The sequence below is a fragment of the Myotis daubentonii genome, chromosome 17, assembly GCF_963259705.1.
Source record: "Myotis daubentonii chromosome 17, mMyoDau2.1, whole genome shotgun sequence".
Taxonomy (NCBI): Eukaryota; Metazoa; Chordata; class Mammalia; order Chiroptera; family Vespertilionidae; genus Myotis; species Myotis daubentonii.
The window spans coordinates 14,459,679-14,483,165 of NC_081856.1; the positions used below are offsets into that span (position 1 = coordinate 14,459,679).

A 23,487-nucleotide genomic window follows, 5' to 3' on the forward strand; every position below is an offset into this window, starting at 1 on the left:
TTTTTCTGCCTTTTGTATTTAGGTCATAGTGCTAGTGCATGAATGCTAAGAAAATATTTTTGGTGGTTGCTATTTTTTAAATATGTATTTATTGATTTTAGAGAAGAAGGGAGAGGGAATTGTCAAAGTGAGAGAGAAACATGGACCTGTTGCCTCCCATATGCACCCCAACAGGATCGAACCCAAAACCTAGGTATGTGCCCTGCCTGGGAATCAAACCAATGACCTTTTAGTGCACAGGCAACACTCAGTCAACTGAGTCACACTGGCCTGGGCTAAGAATATATTTTATCCCTATAATAAAAACTAAATGATTAATTTCTTTATATGACTAAAGAAATTTTGAGAAATCACTACAAATTGTTAAGAGTTATTAAATAAGATCTCATTCACATGATTATATTTTTAAAAACGAAAGGGGGAAACAGTACATTTTCTTTCCTGAAAGGTTTTTAGAATAGTATTTCACCTATTATTTATTTTTACATGGCAATTCCATATAGTACAGGGCTCCTTATGGTCCATGAAGACTTGATTCCTACTTACCCTTCAGTCATCCCAACATCAAGATTCTTTGGAGAAGCTCCAAAGTGTCCAGACTTTGAGGAGAGAATCAAAATTTTAAAATTCAGTCTTGATGAATCTCAAATGCTATCTTAATAAAGATCTTTTTATGTTTATACTCAAAAGTCAGAGTTAGATATTTTGCTTGATGCTAGATGGATTTATTTCATGTCGTAATAATTTGCTAGGGCTGTCATAGACCCGCCCTGGCCAGTGTGGCTCGGTCATCCATGTGCACTGAGAGATAGCCAGTTTGATTCTCAGTCAGGGCACATGCTGAGGTTTCAGGCTTCATCCTTGGTAGGGGACCATGCAGGAGGCAGCCGATCCATGTTGTGTTCTCACAGTGATGTTTCTCTCTCTCCCTATCCCTTTCTCTCTCTCTAAAATCAATCAATAAATAAATAAATTTTAAAGTACCATAGGCTGAGTGATGTAGACAGCAGAAATTTATTTTGCATGGTCCTAGAGGGTAGACATTCAAGATCATGGTGTCAGCAGCGTTGGTTTCTTCTGAGATGGCCTTCTCCCTGTGTCTTCACATTGTCTTCCCCCTGTCTGTGTCTGTGACCTAATCCCCACCCCCTTTTTTTTTTAATATACTTTTATTGATTTTAGAGAGGAGGGGAGAGGGAGAAAGAGATAGAAACATCAGTGATGAGAGAGAATCATTGATCGGCTGCCTCCTGCACACCCCACACTGGGGATGGAGCCTGCAGTCGGGCATGTGTCCTGACCGGGAATTGAACAGTGATCTGGTTCATAGGTCGAGCTCAACCACTGAGCCACTCCACCTGGACCCTAATCCCCTCTTATAAGGCTAGCAGTCACATGATTAGAGCCCATCCTAATAAATCCTATTTTGCTTTAATTAACTCTTTAAAGACCCTGTCTCCATGCTCACTTTGGCAGTACGTATACTAAAATTGGAACGATAGCATGGTCCCTGTGCAAGGATGACATGCAAATTTGTGAAGCATTCCATATTTAAAATGCTTCCTGAACAGGAGGGGGGGGGGGCGGAAAAAACACCCGTCTCCAAATACAGTCACATTCTGAAGTTCTGGGTGTAAGGACTTCCACATGAGAATTTTGGAGGAACACCCTTCAGTGCATAACCTACCTTTTTTTTTTTCTTTTATAGGTCAGTTTGCTGAGAATGAAACTAATGAAGTCAATTTTAGAGAGATCCCTTCACACGTGCTATCAAAAGTGTGCATGTATTTTACTTACAAGGTTCGCTACACTAACAGCTCCACGGAAATTCCTGAATTCCCAATTGCACCTGAAATTGCACTGGAACTGCTGATGGCTGCGAACTTCCTAGATTGTTAAATAAAATAAATTATAATAAACTGTTAACTTTTTTCAGTATTTAATACCTGTAGTTCAGTTAGTAATTTTTTCATATATAGCATGTTGCCTGTGTGCGATTGAACTTTAAAGTTCATTGCAAAGCAGACTATCGTCTCTTCTTTTGCATAGCACAGTTGAAATTTGTTTGCTACATCAACAGATTAAGGACATTTTCACAAATTGAGAAATAAACAAATATGTCAGTTGCTAAGTAGTTTTGCCTTACCCTTTGGATGTGATTTTTAAAATTAGAGCGGTGGCAATATAGTAAATGCTGAAATTTAGTCATAAATGAACATACTCTACAGGTAAATATTGGGCTATGTATTTTTATGTTTTTAGTGTCTTTTTTTTTTACCTATTCTGATCTTATAGCCATCATTACCATTAGAATTATGCAAATAATTGCATTATAAACATGTTTATAACTTAGCCAAATGTTGATTTTTTTATAATTGTCAAAGACATGAGTTGAAATTTTCTTATGTGTCTTTTGATAAACTGCAGTATTGTTTAAGTGTATCTTGTCTTTTTGTTCATTGCTACAATTTAAAAACTTTATTTAAAAGCAGTTTGGCAGATTACTTGGTACAGCTGTTGGAACAGTGACCTTTTGAACTGTAGCCACATGGTCAATAAGTAAAGTACATGACCTTGATTTCATGTGTACTGTGCATTTTGGCCAATCCAAAGTACTGTATTTTCATTGACTATAAAGCTTCCTTTGCAATATTCATTCTTCTTACATAGTCCCTTGTTGTGATTATACTTCTGGTTATTTAAATGTTTTAAAAGACTCACTATGAACTTTACTCACATCTTAAAAGCTAGACTTTTCTGAACAATTCCAGTCTTCCTGCATCCAACTGAAATGTTATAAAATGTGACAAACGTGGACAGACATAGTGCAAATCTTATAATGCACTTTGATACAATATATGAATTATCTTGTGTCCCAATAAATATGCCCATCATCTGTGGGTCTTCTACTGATATCTAACTTAGAAAGAGATCATTCAACTTTTATACCAAGCAGACAAAAAAATTTCAAAAGCTATGACAGAGTATCTCTGCTGAGGCCTGGGAAAAGAGAACTGTAGTTTGGTTTATTATTTCTATCTTAGTAAATCAAGGCTATCATTAGGGTTTTTAAGTTTTCATCTTAGTTCTTCAAGACTGGTTTAATATGGATCAGTTTTTATGGAGACTGCAAAAATCATAACCAAGATCTAGAAATGATTTTCCTCTTAGAAAACTTAACATTGTACTTTCCAGCTTATTGAAAGCAGTTAAATATATATGTTAATTCCATATATTTAGTAACTTCCTAAGATATTCTGGTACATATTTCAGTATAGAAGATTATCAAGTACAAGAATTATATTCTACTACTTGAGACAAATAATGTCAATTATAAGCCTAAATAATAAAAGGTTAAGGTGATAGCTAGAATCAAGTTTTACCTTGACCGATTTTTGTAGGTTACTTTTTATGTTAGATCCACAAGTAACCTTAAGTCAAAATATTGAAAAAGAACTGAAAGATTAGGAGAACGTGTATATCTTGTGGCAAATGGTACTTGCATGTTAATAAAGGCTCTGTTGACTGAAAGGTTTGATGAACACTTGGTGTTTGATCTTTTTAGCCTTAATTGTCTCTTGAGGATTCATGAAACTATTTGCTTCAGGACATCTTATTGAACAGCAGGGATTTTTATTTGGTTAAATTTAAGAAGTTAATTTTATATAGCATGGAAACTTTACCAGCTTTCTGACACTTGGTAATTAGTTTACTTTTTTAATTATGTTTAAATTATGTGCAAGTTTCCTCTGTATCTTTTTTCTGCACAAATATTCCCACAAAATCCTGTTTTATTCAGTTAACATTTAATTTTTGTACTATCTAGATTATTTTATGCTTTCTAGATTGCTTGTCTTTTATGTAATTATTGACAGATAACAGTTTCCTTTTGAAGAATCTTGTTGATATTGAGAAATACAATTTATTATAAGCAGCAAATTCAGCTTGTTACAAGAGAGAAATATTTAGAGACATCTTGCTATTCATGGACCTGTCATCTTAGTGAGTCATTTTGCTAAGTTTATCGATTATTCTTTCAAAACAGTATAAATATTCTGAAAAATAATATGAAATTGCTGTTAAAGATTGAAGAGTGATTAAATTAATCCCTAGTAATTCTTATGTAGAGGAAATTTCATACAGACTTAGCGGTGCCAAATTGAGGTTTTGATAAAGCATGATCTGGAAATTAATACATACCATTGATTTTATATATGTGGTATTTTATTTGCAATATATAAATCTGGTTTAATTTTAAGTCAGTCATGTTTGTGCTCAAGTTTTATATTCCTGTTGGGCTAAACTCTTGAATATTGTACTTAATGGTTTGTTGGTTTAAACATTGTTTTGCCGTGAAGTATTTTGGTATATTAGAGCACCAACAGAGAGTTAGAAAGTCTGAAATCTTGTGCAAATTAGCCATGTGATCTTGAATAAGTCACTAGGCCTTAATTTCACATCTAGAAAATTAGGAAGTTGCACATCTCTAGGGTGATGTTTACCACTTTTTAAAAATATATATTATTGATTTCAGAGAGGAAGGAGGAGGAACATTAATGATGAGATAGAATCATTGATTGGCTGCCTCTGGCACATCCCACACTGGGGATCAAGTCCACAACCCGGGCATGTACCCTGACCAGGAATGAAACCATGACCTCCTGGTTCATAGGTCAACACTCAACTGCTGAGCCACACTGGCTGGCCAGACACCACTATTTTAAAAAAATATTTTTTAAAATATATTTTCATTGATATTTTACAGAGAGGAAGGTTCTTTTTATAAGCAAACAAGATTGCAACATTACAGATCATTAGATCAGAGTAAATGAGAGAAAATGGTTTTCTTACTGCATCTCTTAAATCTATAAATTTAACTTTGCTGCTTTTGATTAGGCATTAGCTATTACACATCAGTACTAAATATATTAACTAGATTAATTTAGGATTCTTGTAGTTTTCTGTTGCCTGCCATATAAAGAAAATCCAGTTTTAGCTCTGGTTATCAATAATCCTATATGATAAAAGCCTAATATGCAAATTGACTGAACGGTGGACTGACTGGCAGAACGACTGGTGGCTGTGACACACACTGACCACACTCAACTCAGGAGCTGCCCGCAGGCCCCAGGCCAGCCAAGGTGGGTGCCGGGGGTTGGGGGGGGAGCCGATCACCCTGCTGGTTGCCGTGCAGAGGGAGGCAACTGGCATGGGGGGGGGGCGGGGCTGGCCTAGGTGGATGCCACTGGAGCCCCCGCCAGTCACCTCACAGATCGGTCCTGATCGCCAACCAGGCCTAGGGACCTTACCTGTGCATAAATTTCATGCACCAGGCCTCTAGTTGATATAAAAGGAAATTGTGCTGTTTTCATACCAATATATGCAATGCCAATTCAACCCAAAACTCATTTTTCATTCATATTGTAATTAACTTACCCTGAATTAGGTACATATGTAAAATCTTTAATTCATGTATCTAGCTGAAAACAAAAGACTTCCTTGTAATGTCCTGTGGAATATTTCATTTCCTTCCTCCACATTCCCTGGTTGGTACCCCCAATCCAAGTTGTTTTTAATTGGAAAAGTCTAAGTTGCTTTGGCAAAGAATTTAGTCTTAATCAAGTTCTATAAATCTTGTGTTTATTACTTCTTCCATAGGACCTAAGTGGATCAGAATCAGATTTTCCCCTCTTTATAGTACTAGATGTTTTCAGTAATTTGTAATAGAAAATGTTTTATTACATTTACCTAGATACATGTATGTGCTGACCTTTATCTGTGATAGGATCTATTGCTTCACTTTTTTTTAATTAAATCTTTATTGTTCAGATTATTACAGTTGTTCCTCTTTTTTCCCCCCATAGTCCCCCTCCACCCGGTTCCCACCCCACCCTCCGCCCACACACACACACACCCCCACTGTCCTCATCCATAGGTGCACGATTTTTGTCCAGTCTCTTCCCGCATCCCCCACACCCCTTTTTCCCCCAAGAATAGTCAGTCCACTCCCTTTCTATGCCCCTGATTCTATTATAATCACCAGTTTATTCTGTTCATCAGATTATTTATTCACTTGATTTTTAGATTCACTTGTTGATAGATGTGTTTTTGTTGTTCATAATTTGTATCTTTACCTTTTTCTTCTTCTTAAAGGATACCTTTCAGCATTTCATATAATACTGGTTTAGTGGTGATGAACCCCTTTAGCTTTTCCTTATCTGTGAAGCTCTTTATCTGACCTTCAATTCTGAATGATAGCTTTGCTGGATAAAGTAATCTTGGTTGTAGGTTCTTGCTATTAATCACTGAATATTTCTTGCCACTCCCTTCTGGCCTGCAAGGTTTCTGTTGAGAAATCAGCTGACAGTCGTATGGGTACTCCCTTGTATAAGATGACAGCTCAGGATAAGAAAAATTTTAATTTTCATGACTTGTTCAACCAGAATTGTTCAAAATCTTAATCAGTTGCCTTTTACATCAGGAAATAGGGCTTGTGATTAATTCTGCCTGTGCATAACAACGGGCTCAGATCCACTGTTAAAATTTTTTTTAAATTTCCACCAGTTAATGTAACTTCGTGGCCTCAGCTCTTTAGGAAAAGGTTTTCATTGGAGAGTACCTTGATTACTTAAGGATGGGGATATTTTAGCTCAGCTTCCCAGAGGCCTCGGCTCCATTTTAGATTGCTCCCTTGACAATACCAACTCCATTTTCTGTTTTTCTTTCACATTTCCCCCTTTAAAAAAAAATTATATATATATATATATGTGTATATATATATGTGTGTGTGTATATATATATATATATATATATATATATATATATATATATATTTCAGAGAGAAAGGTAGAAACATCAATGATGAGAAAGCCATTGACGCTGCCTCCTTCATGCCCCGTATTAGGGATTGAGCCCCCAACCCAGGCATGTGCCCTGACTGGGAATTGAACCGTGATTTCCTGGTTCATAGGCCGACACTCAGCCAGAGCCATGCAGGTTGGGCATTACATTTTCCCCTTTCTATCCAGATCTTTACTTAGAAAGCATGGGCCAGCCATTAGGAAGTATATTTGGTCTGTCATTGAAAAGCAACATTGATCCCTCATCTCCAGGAGGGCTCATTTCAAGTATGTCATATCCCACGTAGAAGGTAAGTGGTCTCCTGAGTGTACAAGAGCGTGAGCGTATGGCCACATTTGAGCAACAAGGGGGCTTGGAAACAAGGCTAAATCATATTTCTCACATTTAAAGTTCCTTGGTAGAGGTGGTCTCAGATTTATTTATTGTAACATCTCTAGGCAATGGGCTACCATTATTCTGGTAATGGCTATTAGTGATTGTTCGATGCACCTGGTAAGACAGCTGATTAAGCCCTAACCGGTTTGGCTCAGTGGATAGTCAGCGTGCGGACTCAAGGGTCCCAGGTTCAATTCCAGTCAAGGGCATGTACCTTGGTTGCGGGCACATCTCCAGTAGGGTGTGTGCAGGGGGCAGCTGATCCATGTTTGTTTGTTTTTTTAATATATTTTATTGATTTTTTACAGAGAGGAAGGGAGAGAGATAGAGTTAGAAACATCGATGAGAGAGAAACATCGATCAGCTGCCTCCTGCACATCCCCCACTGGGGATGTGCCCACAACCCAGGTACATGCCCTTGACCGGAATCGAACCTGGGACCCCCCAGTCCACAGGCTGACGCTCTATCCACTGAGCCAAACCGGTTTTGGCCCATGTTTCTCTCTTATCGATGTTTCTAACTCTCTATCCCTCTTCTCTCCCTCTCTGTAAAAAAATCAATAAAATATATATTTTTTAAAAAAAGACACCTGATTAATGTGGCAAACAGTATAATCAAACACCAATATAATGAAGGGCTTATAATAGAGAACGAAGCCAGCTCTCTATTCCTGCAGGCAGCCAGCTAAATAAGTCTGTCCAATCCCAATTTAGGGGCTAATGTTCTGTCCAAGGTTTGTAAGATTTTATTTCAGAACCTCAAACTTTTGTATCACTTTACCTGATGTGTTGACATAGAAACAACATTGCTCTTCCAATAGGGCACAAGTACCACCTTGCTGGGCGGAACCCCAAGTTTTTGTAAAGCTATCTCAGGCAGGCAGCGGCAGTAACGTTTCATGATTGTCCTCCAAGAATAGATTTCTGGTCGACATTTCTAATTCAACTATATCATACCAAAGAAAGAAAACTCTAGGGAAGACATGCCCAAAGCCTTGCTTATCTATTATGTGATTTGGGGTGGAAAGGACTAAAAAGACAATATTCAAAAAGCCAGTTTTGTTTGTTTTATTTTGATCAAAGTTTATAGACAAAAGAGCCTAGGTTAGGGATAATGGCAGAAGAAAAGTCTTTCTGGTGACAGCGTTAGGGACTAACAACAGTACCACATCTACCTCATCATCAGCAAGGTGACAGACATGTTTGGGTCCCACATAAGGATAAAAACCCAGTGCCGTCAAGTGAGAACCTGTGATTAGGCCCTCAACCCAGACCCTGAGTACAGTATTAAGTTCTATTTGTGAGACAGGGACTTTATGTTCTCCAATTGTTGGATGAACATAATAGTCCTCATCACGGCAGACAAAGTCATAATTTGTCATGAATGATTAAAAGAGCACCTGAGGTTTCAATATGTTTGGGTCAGGATTGGAAGATTAGTATGGGTTTGGTTGTTTCAAGTTTTTGGGCTGGGATTCTTTGAAACATTTTTGTTTTCCACCAAATACCAGATTTTTTATCTAGTCCCCAAAATAGTATTCAAGAGCAGAAGGACACCTGCTTTCAGGATTGAGTGGTGTTATCCCCTGAATTTCCCCACATTAAGGAGACACTGTAAGAAGTTATAGTTGCTTAAGGTGTGAACTCATCATCTGAAGCATACAAAAAAGTATAGTTACGTGCTGGGGTTGACCAGTAGACCCTGAGCGATGGATGAGCAGACTGCTCCGACACAGGTTTCTGTGCAAGAGGCTAAGGGACTGTTTTACTTTAGAAGTAAAAGCAGCCCTGTTCACCTGCCTTGTTGGCTTTTTATTGGAGCAACAGCTTGAACTCAAATTAACCTCTAGATACAATCAGCAGGTTAAGTATCCTTGAGAAAGTATATGCTTCTACAAGGTCGGGTCTTTAAAGACTAAACAGAGATTCCAGTAAAACACGCTGGGGATGGGACTTGTTTAGAAAAGTCAAGGCAGTAGTAAGAATAACAACAGCCCAGATAATGGCTGCAATGAGCATTCCCAAAAATCTTTTGGGCCATAATGGGCTCAATGCTCTTTCTAAAACTTCGACAGCTGATGAGCCTCGCCATTTCTTAATGAGATTACAGGTATTAGGGTTTCTGCGTGTCTCCTAAGTACCATAATAGTGCTGATGTTCAATGAAGTAATATTCTGGGTGGTAATACAGGATGCAAAATAAACTCCTTCTCCAACCTCTACTAGAAAAGATGAACTAAGGTTGATTAGTAGATTGGGGCCATAACAAAGACATAGGGGTGAGTGGTGCAAATCAGGCTATTGTCAGTAAGATTACTAGTAAAAGTTACACTGTACTGGCCGGAGGCGTTCTGGTAGTCACTGTGCCATGCCATGATAGAGTTCAATCCGACAAGCTGGAATCCACAGCGGCCCTGTAGAGGTAGAAACACATGCATATCCTCTCCCCCATGTGAATAATTCATTGGGTCCTTGAGTCCCATATTCCCCCGTTTTTGTTATACTAGTATGTGTTTTAATGTTGAATGGGCACGTTCAATAATGGCCTGACCCTGTGGATTGTAAGGAATTCCCGGGGAATGCTGGATGGACTAAGTCCTGTAAAAGGTGGTAAAAGCATGGCTGCTCTAAGCAGGCCTATTGTTATTTTTTTTTTTAATTTATTGATTTTTTACAGAGAGGAAGGGAGAGAGATAGAGAGTTAGAAACATCGATGAGAGAGGAACATCAATCAGCTGCCTCCTGCACATCCCCCACTGGGGATGTGCCCGCAACCCAGGTACATGCCCCTGACCGGAATCAAACCCAGGACCCCTCAGTCCGCAGGCCAACGCTCTATCCACTGAGCCAAACCGGTTTCGGCCTATTGTTATTTTTTATTTTGGTTAATATAGCTATAATTGGAAATTGGTATTATTGAATTTATGTAAAGAAATGTATTGCTATATATTAAGAATTGTTAAATTTTGGAGGAACAGGTAGGGAGAAAAGTATATAATTTATTAAATTGTTTTAGAGATGCTTTTTTATATTTGAAAAATAAAAAGTTTAAGAATTAGCAATACTTTCAACAAAGTTACAAAAACCATATAATTATTTTTATTTAATTTCATAATAAAATTGTTGTTTCTTTTTATTTTTTGCCAGTATTTCTATAAATTCAGATACTTTATAGTAGTAATGTAAATGACATGGAATTTTTTCCTTTTGGAAAATATATTATTCTATAATATTATAATTTATAATAGTTATAAATGAAAGAATATTAGGATTTATTTAATATGCATATATAAATAGAATATAATTATTCTTTTATTTGACAGAGTTTTTTATATATTTTAAGTATAAAATTTCCTTTATAAGGAGAGAAAGAAAACTTTAAAATGTAAACCCTAGGAAGGTAGTTAGTTATATTAGGCTAAAAGATTATGTATAATTATTATTAAACAGTATTAAGTAATTTATTCATTTAAAGTAATCAGCTTCCTGATTAACATAATACAATTATTTTAATTATATATATATATAATTTTTGCTTCCTAGGCAAATATAGGAAACACTGTTGGGGGTTTTTTTTCTTACTTTTAGAAATAGGCTTATTTTTCTAATGGAAAATATATTTACACTTGTAGCCCGGTGCACAAAAATTTGTGCACTCGGGGGTGAGGGTGAGGGGTGGGGCCAGACCCCTCAGCCCGACCTGCACCCTCTGTCATGTTCCGGGATCCCAGCCACTCCTGGCCTAGGCACAGGCCTACAGGCTTGGGGTGGCCTAGCTCCCGAGGCCCCATTTTATCAAGAGAACAAAGTCAGCGTTAGTTACAGCCCTCACTGAACCCAGTACACTGCATCTGTGCATACAACTGCCTGGTTCATGTGCCTGCTTCGCCCTACTGAATTACTAATATCTTGAGGACATAGCTCTGTCTTATCCTGCTTCACCTTCAGTGCCTGGCCTGGTGCCAGGGACCTGAGAGGGTTTGCTGAGTGAGTGAATAATGAGTGAGTGAATGAATGAGCGAGTAAGTGAATGAGCAAGCAGCTATGGTGCGGGAACTTCTGCCCCGTTGCCCTGGCAACGTGGCAGAAGTTTCGGCCCCACTCCTGGCTGCCTGAAGCCCACCCCGGGAAAGTTCCCACCCTGCTCCCAGCGCCTGGTGGCCCTCTCCTGGCTGCATACTGAATTACTAACATCTTGAGGACAGCTCTGTCTCATCCTGCTTCAACTTCAATGCCTGGCCTGGTGCCAGGGACCTGAGAGGATTTGCTGAGTGAGTGAATGAGTGAATGAATGGGCAAGTAAGTGAATGAGCAAGCAGCTACCAGTGGGGATGGTTCGCACTCCGCTCTGGGCTGCCTGATGCAAACCCCAGGCAGTTCCCGACCTGCTCCCAGCGGCCCCACTCCCCTCTCCCAGCTGCATAGTTTGCGCAGGGCAAAGGCGGCCCGGGTGTGGGTGTTGGCAGAACGTTGCATTAGCACCGGCCAGCCTCGGATCCCCTCGGGAGGGCCGTTTGTGGGTGTGGCCGGTGGCAGATCTGTGGTTTGTGGGCATGGCTGGTGGCGGATTGCTGTGGTCCCGCCTGCCAGCCCTGGGTCGGGTCCCATATGGGCCACCTGCCGCCAGGGTCGCAGATAGCAGGCCCGGATAGCAGCAGGGCAGGCGGAATGGCACTGTCCCGCCCTGCTGGCACTATGCAAATTAGCCGCCATCTTGGTTGGCGGTTAACCGCCATCTTGGTTGGCAGTTAATTTGCATATCGTCCTGATTAGCCAATGGGAAGCATATCGGAGGTACGGTTAATTACCTTATTTGTCTTTTATTAGATAGGATTTTTAAGAAGCATAATAGAGGTAATATGACCTTGACAACTTTTAGGAGGCTAGAGAAAGGATGGGTGTGTATGTGGGGAGATAGCAGGTCCTGGGGGTTGTTCCCAGGACTGCAGTAACTTCTGGGCCTTTAACGGCTTTAGTGTAAAAGTACTTTTTTTTTTAACAAGAAGATTGTCTCCCCCACCCCACTGCTGCCACTTCTGCAGCCTACTCAAGGGTACTTCTGTAGCTGTAGCCCTCTAGGATAAATACTTGGGGAGTTTAATTATTTCTCATATTCTTTCTCTTTTTGAGTAGACTAACAATATGAGATTTTGTATATAAGAAGAGATTTTAAAAACAGAAACAAAAAACCCTACAGTAAATGAATGAGTACTTACAAAAGGGTGGACTGGGATATTAGTCTTAGAATTTTATTTTATATTAACCCAATATAGCACATGAGTTTTGAATGGCATAAAGCCTGAACAGTAAAGACCAAGGATTTACTATATTTATAAAATGGTGAAGTGCAAACTAAGTCCCCCAAAGAAAAGCAAGCAAGTAAAGAACATCAATCAGTAACCAAGTTACATTATAGACAGACAAGAACTTCTACTAGCCAAGAGTTTCTAGTGGCTGGTGTCTTGAGAGGGAGAACAGGAAAGTCCCCAAGCATAAGAGTTCTTGGCAGCTGCTGGGAAGTTCCTGGAATCCCTATTACAAGCTTAGCCTGTTACAAGTAGCTGGGGCCCCTAGTAAAGTGAAATGTGCCCTATCTTTAAACAAATTAAACTAAACAAAGACACAAAACAACAATTAACAGAGACACTTTATGAACCACATTTATAGGGGTGCACAACCTACAGACAAGACTTAATAAACCAAAGTCCTTTCCATGGATTTTTCAGAAGATGTCTTCTAGTGCTGGGGACTTAGAACCAGAATGCGGTGCAGAGGGCTCCCGTGTGGGGTGGCTAGTGAACACCTACAAATAGTCTGTTGTTCACAGATTTTATTATATTCTGCTCTCCATAATAGATATTGACTGGCGTCCAGAGTTGTCTTGGCTAAAATCTGCCAGTCCCAAGGAGTCATGTGATAATTTTCAGAGGAGGCATTAGGAGTCCTTTTGTAGGAGTCCTTTTGTAAATGGACTGTTAGCCCCGTTTTCTCTAACAGTTTTCCTTATTTCTTTAAAGGTATTAAAGGAGAGCGGCTCATAAATTCTATTACCTTGTTGATCTTGCATAACTGGACAAGCCAAAAGCTCTCCTCCTAACATGGCCTGCCTGACACAGGACCCCATAACTGAGGATCTAGTTGATGCGCCTTCCACACCGGAGGCGGAGGATCGGGAAATATTCCCTCCAGCGGCGGGGCTTTGGGTATTACAGGCTCTACAGTCCCTGCTTCAGGAGGAGGGGGCAGTGGTAAGTCCTCCTGTTGCTCTGTAGGCTTTTGATCTTCAATATGAAGTGGGCATAATGCAGCGCGAACAAGAGCCCACATAGTTGATGATAAGGGCACTTGTTTTCTCTGGGCCTCATTTCTTTTTAAATTCCTGCCCACTTGTTCCCAGAGATTACGGTCTAGTGTTCCAGCATCAGGGAACCAAGGATTATAAATCATAACAATTTTTAATAAGTTTTTTAGTTCTTCTGTAACAGAGGCACCACCTGCTTTTAATAACTGTTTCAGCACTGTGATATATTGCTGCTGTTCTGTGGACAACTGTTGTCCCATTATGAAACCTTAGCTGAGAACGAATTCCCTCGAACTTGGAAATCCCAAGCGGGCTCCAATGACTTACTGCACAGTTACTTTCATTTTCTTCCTCTTTGTTTTCGAGGGTTCTGCCACGTTTTGTTGCGTACCTGGCCTCCTCACACAGGGCACCAGCTGCTGGGCTGCCCAGCAGACCCTGAGCGACGGTGAACAGATTGCTGACACAGGTTTCTGTGAAAGAGAGGCTGAGGGACTGTTTTTACCTTAGAAGTAAAAGCAGCCCTGTTCACCTGCCTCGTTGGCTTTTTATTGGAACAACAGCTTGAACTCAAATTAACCTCTAGATGCAATCAGCAGGGTAAGTATCCTTGAGAAAGCATATGTTTCTACAAGGTCGGGTCTTTAAAGACCAAACATAGAGATTCTGGTGAAACACCCCGGAGATCAGACTTGTTTGGAAAAGTCAAGGCAAGGGCTGCCGCCTTTGGCAAGTTCCCCTCAGAAGCCCCTGACCTTTCGGGGAATCCTCCTTACAGACTTTCCAGCCAAGTCCCGTGCTTCCCCACAGTTACACATTTTTATAATCAGTACATGAAACAGGTGGCCAAAGGGAAGACCAAATGTAAGGGTTACTGAGTAGATTCATGTACTACTGGTCTGAGGTGGGTCTCGGGAGAGCCGTGCACATCAGGTGCCATCTGAGTTGATCCCAGAATGAGAATCCTAGTGGTGGTCTTGGGTTGTTCAGGGATTTTTAGCGTAAGGTCTCCAATAGGTTGAGGTGATCACTCAGGTGTGGGTGTCCTTTTTATATGAGAAACATGAATCCATGAGTCAGTACCCTTGTTTACTGCACAAGGGTTAGTAAGTAAGGCCTCATGTGGCCCTTGCCATCGGGCAGAAGGGCATCTTTATGGAGATTGCATTTCCAATAGACCAGCGGTTCTCAACCTGTGGGTCGCGACCCCTTTGGCGGTCAAATGACCCTTTCACAGGGGTCGCCTAAGACCATCCTGCATATCAGATATTTACATGACGATTCATAACAGTAGAAACATTACAGTTATGAAGTAGCAAAGAAAATAATTTTATGGTTGGGTCACAACATGAGGAACTGTATTTAAAGGGCCAGAAGGTTGAGAGCCACTGCAGTAGATAGTCTCCTGGATGAAGATCATGATGTAGGTTTTCATGGGAGGGAGCGCCTGTGGAGTGATTGCTCCGTGAACTGTAACTATATCAAGGAAAGAGCCTTAGGCCAAAGCAGAGTAAAGGACTCCCCGGCTTTTGTCAATTGAATTTTAATTGCTGCATTAGTTCTACAAGACTGGAGGACTGGGCATGATAAGCATAATGGAAATGTTGCAAAATCAGTCAGATCGGATAAAGAGATTGTATAATTTGACCTGTGAATTAAATTTCCCAGTTGCTATGGAACTCTGAGGGGATTCCGCAAGTGGGGAAGGTCTTCCTAGGAGTATATTACCGACTGCAAAGGCTGTGGCTCTGGGGCATGGGAATGCCTCCACCAAATGAGGAAACATACAGATCACTAGCACGTATTTGTGTCCTTGGGGAGGGAACAACCGAATCAAATCCATTGGCCAAACCTCAAAGGTCCTAAAGTCAAGGGAAAATGCCACCTGGAAGTCGACTGGGCTTTTCAGAGTAGTGCTTTGGGCAGATTTGGCATACATGGGAAGCTATCTTCTCTGTTTCCAAAGCATACCAAAGTCATGGGTAAACCAAAGGCCTACCTGCTGTCAGTATGAATGTTAGCCATTTGATCTGTGGCCAAATTGCAAGCTCTGGTTAATGCATAGAGCTCTGCTTGTCAGGCAGAAGGTTCGACTGGCCTCAGTGGTTTCATTTTTTTAAAATATTACAGATGTCCCCCATTTCCCCTCTTTTGTCCCCCTCAGTGGTTTTATTTATAGAGATAATACCATAGCCCATTTGATATTGGCCTGTTTCATCTTTTAGGTAAGAACTACCAGTAAATCAAGCTAATTCAGCAATTTCAAGAGGTGTTTTCTTTAAATCAACTTAAGGACTTGCTAGTTGGTCTATTTTTGTTTTTTGTTAATCCTCACCAGAGGATATTTCTTCCACTGATTTTTATTTTATTTTGTTAAATAGATTTTTATTGTGCAGGAGGCAGATGATTGATGTTTCTCTCTCATCGATGTTTCTAACTCTCTATCCCTTTCCCTTCCTCTCTGTAAAAAGTCAATAAAATATATTTAAAAAAAAAAAAAAAAAAACTTCATAGGAGGTTTGTCTTCTACCAGATAGCCCTGAGTCTGATGAGAGTAAAAAAAGCTCACACTGAATGAGGCACACGAAGAGTCAGTGGTGAGCCCATTGTTGTCTCTTGCACAGAGAGGGAGGGAAACCTTTGGCCACCGGATCTAATTGTTGACTAGTATTGTATGGACCTATGTTGGCTTTCATGTTGTTGGGTCAAGACAACTAAGGCATTTCCCTCTCTTTCATGGAGAAGGAGGAAAGAGGGCAAGTGATCATTAAGACATCCACATGAAGGTGGGACCCTAACATCCTTCTACAGGAGCTAAAGAGAGTCAATTCTTCCCTGCCTCCTGACTACCAGCGCCTAGGCCAGTGACGGCGAACCTATGACACGCGTGTCAGAGGTGACATGCGAACTCATTTTTGTGGTTGATTTTTCTTTGTTAAATGGCATTTAAATATATAAAATAAATATCAAAAATATGTCTTTGTTTTACTATGATTGCAAAGATCAAAAAATTTCTATATGTGACACGGGACCAGAGTTAAGTGAGGGTTTTTCAAAATGCTGACATGCCGAGCTCAAAAGGTTCGCCATCACTGGCCTAGGCACATAGCCAAGGAGCCCGCCGCATTCTTCCAGTGATTGCCTTTTCTTCTCCACCCAGGGAGTTGTAGTTGATTTCAGTTGCTTTCAGTTAAGAACCATGACTCTTATAGGAATCGATATTGAGGGTGGGTTGCAGGCAACAAACCCTGGGGAAAATGGGGGAATCTGACTGATTACCTTGGCCAGCTGTGGCAGTTCCATAGTACTCACAAATGGGGATCTGAAAGCCAAGAGTTCAGGAGAGGTAAATAGCTACTCACGTTTCTTCTTGCCCATTGAGGGCAGAGCTTTGGATGCTTACAATGCCTGGAGAATTAACAGTGTGAATTTATATCCAGGGGAGTGGTTGCTTTTGATGGTACTTGACAGGTTAATGAAAGAGGACAACTTCAAATCCTGTTTCTTTTCAAGGCACCGTTAGAATTCTAGGATATTTCTAATATTTTACTCTTCAGCCACAAACAGCTTTCTGACAACTATAAAACCAAACTTGAAACCCGATTCAGAAAGTTGCTGAATTAAAATGTCAGTTGATTTGGCAGCTTGTGGTTACACATCTGCCATGGAAAATTTTGAATGTTGATTAAGAGTGAGAACCCCCCCCAATTAAACAGGAATCACACTGAACCCCTTCATGACCATCCGCAACAGCTAAATCAATCTGTCACCATCTTCTAGGTGCAAAGAAGCAGAGACGCACATACCTGGAGGTCCCCTCCCAGGAAAGCAATGGTGGGGACATCCATGCTTTGTTCCTGACCTTAGTGGGGAGCGTCCAGTTTCTCACCATTAATTACGATGTTAGCTGTAGGGTTTTTTTAAGGATCATTTTTATCAGGTTGAGGAAGTTCCCCTTTATTCCTAGTTTACTGAGAACTTAGATTGTTGATGGGTGTTAGATCTTGTCAAATGCGTTTTCTGTATCTACTGATTTGATCTTGTAATTTTCTTTTTTAGTCTATCAATATGATAGATTACATTAATTAATTTTTAATGTTGAAAAGCCTTACATACCTGGGAAATTTCCCACTTGATCAGTATTACTCTTTTTATATATTGTGAGATTAGATAAGCTAATATTTTGTTGAGGATTTTTGCTCCTACATTCATGAGCTATATTGATCTGAGGTTTTCTTGTATTGTCTTTGCTTTTCATATTAGGGTAATACTGGCCTCATAAAAGGAGTCAGGAAGTATTACCTCTACTTCTATCTTCTTTTTTTAAAACATATATATATATATTTAAATTTATTTTTATTGATTTCAGAGAGGAAGGGAGAGGAAGAGAGATAGAGATATCAATGATGAAAATCATCAATCGGCTGCCTCCTGCATACCCCCCACTGGGGATCGAGCTCACAACCTGGGCATGTACCCTGGACAGGAATTGAACCTGGGACTCTTCAGTCCTCAGGCCGACGCTCTATCCACTGAACCAAACTGGCCAGGGCTATTTCTATCTTCTTTTTTTTTTTTTTTAAATATATCTTTATTGATTCAGAGAGGAAGGGAGAGGGAAAGAGAGATAGAAACATCAATGATGAGAGAGAATCATTGATTGGCTGCCTCCTGAACGTCTCCCACTGGGGATCAAGCCCGCAACCCAGGCATGTGCCCTTGACCAGAATCAAACCCAAGACCCTTCAGTCCCCAGTCCGACGCTCCATCCACTGAGCCAAACCAGTTAGGGCTATTTCTATCTTCTTAAAAGGATTATAGGGAATTAGAATAATTTCTTCCTTAAATGCTTGGTATAATTCACCAGTGAATGTATCTGGGCCTGGTACTTTCTGTTTTGGAAGGTTATTGATTATTGATTCAATTTCTTTGATAGATGTAGGCCTATTTACATATCTATTACTTCTATAAGTATGGGTAGGTGTATTTTTCAAGAAATTGGTCCATTTAATCTTGGTTATCAAATTTGTGAGCATAGAGTTGTTCATAATATCCCTTTATCCCTTTAATGTCCATGGGATTTCCCCCTTTCATTTCTGGCATTAGTAATTTGTGTCTTCATTCTTTTTTTTCCTTAGGTAGCCATTTATTGAAGAAACTGCATTTGTCCTATAGAATTTCCTATCTGACTTCAGCCTCATGGTGTGGTTTTAAAAGTTCTCTGTTTTGCACCTCTCTCACCCTTATGTCCTACAAACTGATCATGAGATATAGTCATGATTAGGCTTTTTGGCAAGAGCATTTCATATTACTTCCTATTGTACCATTTCCAGCTTGGTTCAGGTGTGTCATCATGATCCATTCATGATAAAGTTCCCCCTCCCTTTTCTTCTGATCACTTCAGCACCCATTAATGATTGATGTTGGGCTTCATTACTTCACTAAAGTTTGCAAAATTATTCTTCTTATTGCTTCATAGCTTCTATGTGCAATAGCTGAATTTCTCCTATAAGGAAGGACTCCCCTTTATCAACCATTTGGTTACCTTGAAATACAGTGCATATAGGAGAGGTAGAAAAAAGTTAATGTTTCCTCTTTTCCCCAAATGAGTTGGTGACCTAGCAAGTTCAAAAGTTGACCAATGCGGGGGGTTTCTTATATCATTATGAATTTATGGCATAATATGATTGTGTATGTGTGTACATAGATGTGCATACATGTATCTCCATGTGGATGTGCTTCAGCTTATTGCAGTCCTTACTTGTTTTGTTGCTCAAACCATCTTACCTTTGGCCAGAAGAGTCCCTTCAAAGTTGGCCTCTCTAATAATTGTAAACTCTTTGCTGCTTTTCATTGCAGTTGACAAAGCCAATAAGCAAAAGAAGCCAGCAACAGGTTTAAATTTAATATTTACCTCAGTGATTCTCCCAAGTTCCCACTTAAGTAACCCTAAGTGTGCCCTTGAATATCAAAGAGTCTGAAGAATGTTCTATTTTAAATAAGCTACTAAACAATAAAATTCATGCTCTAGGAACATGTACGGTGGTGTTTATCCTGTGGTTTCATCTACCCCGCCATATCCTAGGATTCTATTTCCCCCAGTTCTATGATATTATGATTTCAGAAGCTATTAGGAGACTTCCTCAACATCAAACTAAATATATATGATCCCTCTCTCTTCAAACTTCTATCTCCCTTTCTGTTGACTCCTTTTTGCATATGAAAATAGTCAAATATCTTTCTGAAAACAAACAAAAAAACCAAAATTTCCCCCACCCTCTTTCTGGCATTTATCTCTAGTATCGTCTGATCTCCCTCTTCTCAGCTAAGCCTCTTGATGTCTCTATAGCTTCACTTGGCAGTTCACACCACAATTCAAAAAGTAAACTGATGCAGATCACTGATATACTCCAGTTGCCAGTTGTTTTTTAAAAAACAAATACTCTTAGATGAATTTACATTACTGACAATTTACTCCCTTCTCCACTCTCTTTTGGCTGCTAGGTTACTCTCCTCCTAAATGTTGATATTCCCCTAGCTTCTGACCTCAGGATCATATTCTTCTTTCTCCTAAACTCTCGGTTGAAATGACCTCTTTATTCTCATGCTTTCAGATGTAATCATTTTACTAAATGAACTGGGCTCCTTCTGGAGCTGGCTCAGTTGGTGGGAGCATCCTCCATATACTAGAAGGTGGAAGAAGGTTCAATTCCCAGTCAGGGTACTTAACCAGGTTTCAGGTGCAATACCAGTCGGGGTGTGTGTGGGAGGCAACTGATCAATGTTTCATTCTCACATCCATGTTTCTCTCTCTCTCTCCCTCCCTCCCTTTCTCTAAAAAAAGAAGAAAATTTCAGGCCATCTAATGTTAAAATCAATCCCAAACTACACCCAAATGAAAGCTTCTCCCCACCCTCTCCAGCTTCAGGCCTGAGATGCAGAATTACCTGCTGAATATATTCCCTTCAGATGTAGTAGTGGACTCTATGCTTTTTGTCTCTCTGGCATCTCTCCTCTTGTCTTCCCTCATTGTAGAATAAGCACCTTCTTTCTTCGGAGAGCTCTTTTTACATGTGATTCCAGTGGGGCGGCCCCCTGGCCCACCCATGCTGCAAGAGTCAGCCCAGGCCCTACCAATCAAAGTATCTCACCTTTTCATCACTGATTAGTTGAGAAATGGAGCTGATTAAAACTAAGCCAATTAGAGCCCCTCCCAGATCTTTGTAGCTGGAACTATCCTGGGGTTACTGAGCTGGATATGAGTTGGATGGATGAGAGTCTGGGGACTAGAGGGCACCTAGGTCACCTCAGAGACGGACAGAAAGGAGTCCTCATATCAGTTGAACCTCTGTCCCCAGGATTTCCTAGCAAATTCATTTGAGATAGATTTTACAACTTCCACTTGAAAAAGGTAGGACAGATGTCCTACATGAAGCTTAAAATCCTCAAACATGTCCAAAATGGAATTATATTTCCCCCCTTTATTATCATTCCTTTTATTTCTATCAACTCCTGTATTTTCTTTCTTTTTACTTATTTTTATTGATTTCAGAGAGGGAGGAAGAGGGAGAGATAGAAACATCAATGATCAGAATTATTGATCCACTGCCTCCTGCACACTCCCCCACAGGGGATGGAGCCTGCAACCCGGGCATGTGTCTTTGACTGGAATTGAAACTGGGACCCTTCAGTCCGCAGGCCGGTGCTTTATTCACTGAGCCAAACTGGCTAGGGCTTCTTTTTAAAAAATTCTTTATTGTTGAAATTATTACATATGTCTCCTTTTTCCCCTATTGACCTCTCCCTGTCTGCTCCCACCCACCCACCCCCAGCACATGCCCTCACCCCTCTACTGTCTGTGTCCATTGGTTATGCTTACATGCATGCATGCAAGTCTTTTGGTTGATCTCCTACCCGTCCCCTCTCACCCTCCCCTGCCTTCCCGCTGAGGTTTGTCAGTCTGTTCGATGCTTCTATGACTGGATCTATTTTTGTTCATCGGTTTATGTTGTTTATTATATTCCACAAATGAGTGAGATCATGTGATATTTATCTTTCTCCTACTGGCTGATTTCACTTAGAATAATGTTCTCCAGGTCCATCCATGCTGTTGCAAATGGTGAACGTTCTTTCTTTACAGCGGCGTAGTATTCCATTGTGTAGATGTACCAAAGTTTTTTAATCCACTCATTTGCTGATGGGCACTTAGGCTATTTCCAAGTCTTAGCTATTATAAATTGCGCTGCTATAAACATAGGGGAGCATATATTCTGATTGATGCTTCTGATTTCTTGGGATATATTTCTAGAAGTGGGATTACTGGGTCCATTGGGAGTTCCATATTTAATTTTTTGAGGAAACTCCATACTGTTTTCCACAGTGGCTGCACCAGTCTGCACTCCCACCAGCAGTGCAGGAGGGTTCCTTTTTCTCCACATCCTCGATAGCACTTGTCGTTTGTTGATTTGATGATGGTAGCCATTCTGACAACTCCTGTATTTTCAAATCAGAAACCTGGTGCTCAACTCTTTCCTTGTCCCTACATACTAACAATCCCAGTCCTATATGTTCCCTCCCTAAATATCTCTAGAGTCCTTCATTTCATTTCCTTCCTCAATATGCCTTTGACCAAGCCCTCATCCTCCGTCTCTGATTTTTGTTTGACCCTTACAATAGCCTCCTTCTCTGGTTTTTGTTTGATCTTCTGTGATAAATCTGTTCGGCCACCAGAGCAGTCATTCCAAAATACAAATCTGGCCCCATCACTTCCCATTTGATAACACCTCAAATTTGCCAAATGGTTTCTAAGATCAAGTCCAAACTCCTCCTCAGCCAACAAAGCCTTCCATGACCATGTCTCGCCTGCCTCTTGTCTCCCAGCTCCTCCCATCACTTTCCATTGGGCAATACCAAACTGACAGCCCCTGTAGACACCAATTACAGGCCTGCTCCCTCTCAGGAACGCCTCTCTTCTACCCCTTTTCACCTCTGCTCAGGCCCTGGCTCTTCCAGGAAGTCGTCTTCAGCTCCTAGGCAAGACTACTTGAGCCTCACTTAGCATCCCATCAAAGGCAGCAAGTAGCTTTCCTATAGTCTATCAAAACCTTTCATCTGTTTTCCTGATGGTAAGCAATGCGACTATGGGAACTGTGTCTTACTCACCTTTATATCTGCAGTGCCTGGCACTCAGTATGTGCTTTTTGGTCAAAATTGCCACTTTTTAATTTTAACTTTTTTACTTTGTCAAACTGTGTGAAAACCCACCAATTAGATGTATTTGGGAGCATCAGATATTCTGGGTGAAATGTAAAATCCACCTTGTCTATTAAGTTCAAGTTTAAAATGACTCAATTTGATTAGTTACTTGGCATTGGAAGGACAACGCTGCATGCATACTAGTCAAATAATTCAGTCTGCAGAGCCATGGGGTTAGCGTTCCCAAAGTAGAAGCCTGACTCTGCTGTTCCTCAGCTGCCTCTCTACGCCTCTTCCTAACCTGGAAATGGGAACTGGCTTTCGTTCTCAAAATGCTGTTTTAAACTTTACATAATACAGGAAATGCAAGTGTCTCCCACAGTGCCTGTGTGGCACATGGAAATATTCAACCCAAGGTAGATGTTATCATTACTGTCATTAATAAGGCCAGGCTTGGGAGGGTGCCACGTTCAGGCAAGGACATTGGGTGCGGTAGGGAGAGGCAACATCCCAACCTCGAAAGTTTGTCTATGAAGAGTTCAGGTCAGAGAGAGTGGCTGCCCAGACTTGCCTGTGTTCACAGTGATATGAAATCTGGGGATCTTGGCATGGGTATTTCTCAGTCATGGCGTGTACCTCACTTCTTATCTCTAGCCAGCATCTCATCTGCCGACTGGAGAGAGAACAGAGTACTGCAGGGGAAGAGCCAGGTATGGCCTCTCATCCATGTGCTGCTGTGCAGCTCATGGAGCTCCT

The 23,487-nt window shown here is 40.5% G+C and overlaps 1 protein-coding gene, 1 long non-coding RNA gene and 1 pseudogene across 8 annotated transcripts in view; all 3 read left to right on the forward strand.

Annotated features, from left to right (window-relative positions):
• The window catches only part of ELOC (elongin C), a 198,999-nt gene extending 195,468 nt beyond the window's left edge, over nt 1-3,531 (forward strand). For all 7 annotated transcript variants that reach the window (XM_059672879.1, XM_059672876.1, XM_059672875.1 and 4 more), the window contains one exon: nt 1,709-3,531. In XM_059672879.1, coding sequence (XP_059528862.1) covers nt 1,709-1,899 — 191 coding nt within the window. In that variant the 3' untranslated portion in view covers nt 1,900-3,531. The remainder of the gene's footprint in view (nt 1-1,708) is intronic.
• On the forward strand, nt 1,461-1,555 carry LOC132220241 (U6 spliceosomal RNA; annotated as a pseudogene).
• A 9,703-nt stretch (nt 3,532-13,234) lies between the features above and the next one.
• Nucleotides 13,235-19,731, forward strand: LOC132219895 (uncharacterized). Its single transcript, XR_009449630.1, has 3 exons — nt 13,235-13,483; nt 13,903-14,136; nt 18,675-19,731. It is a non-coding gene; the product is annotated as an uncharacterized LOC132219895 (long non-coding RNA).
• Nucleotides 19,732-23,487: the final 3,756 nt, after the last annotated feature.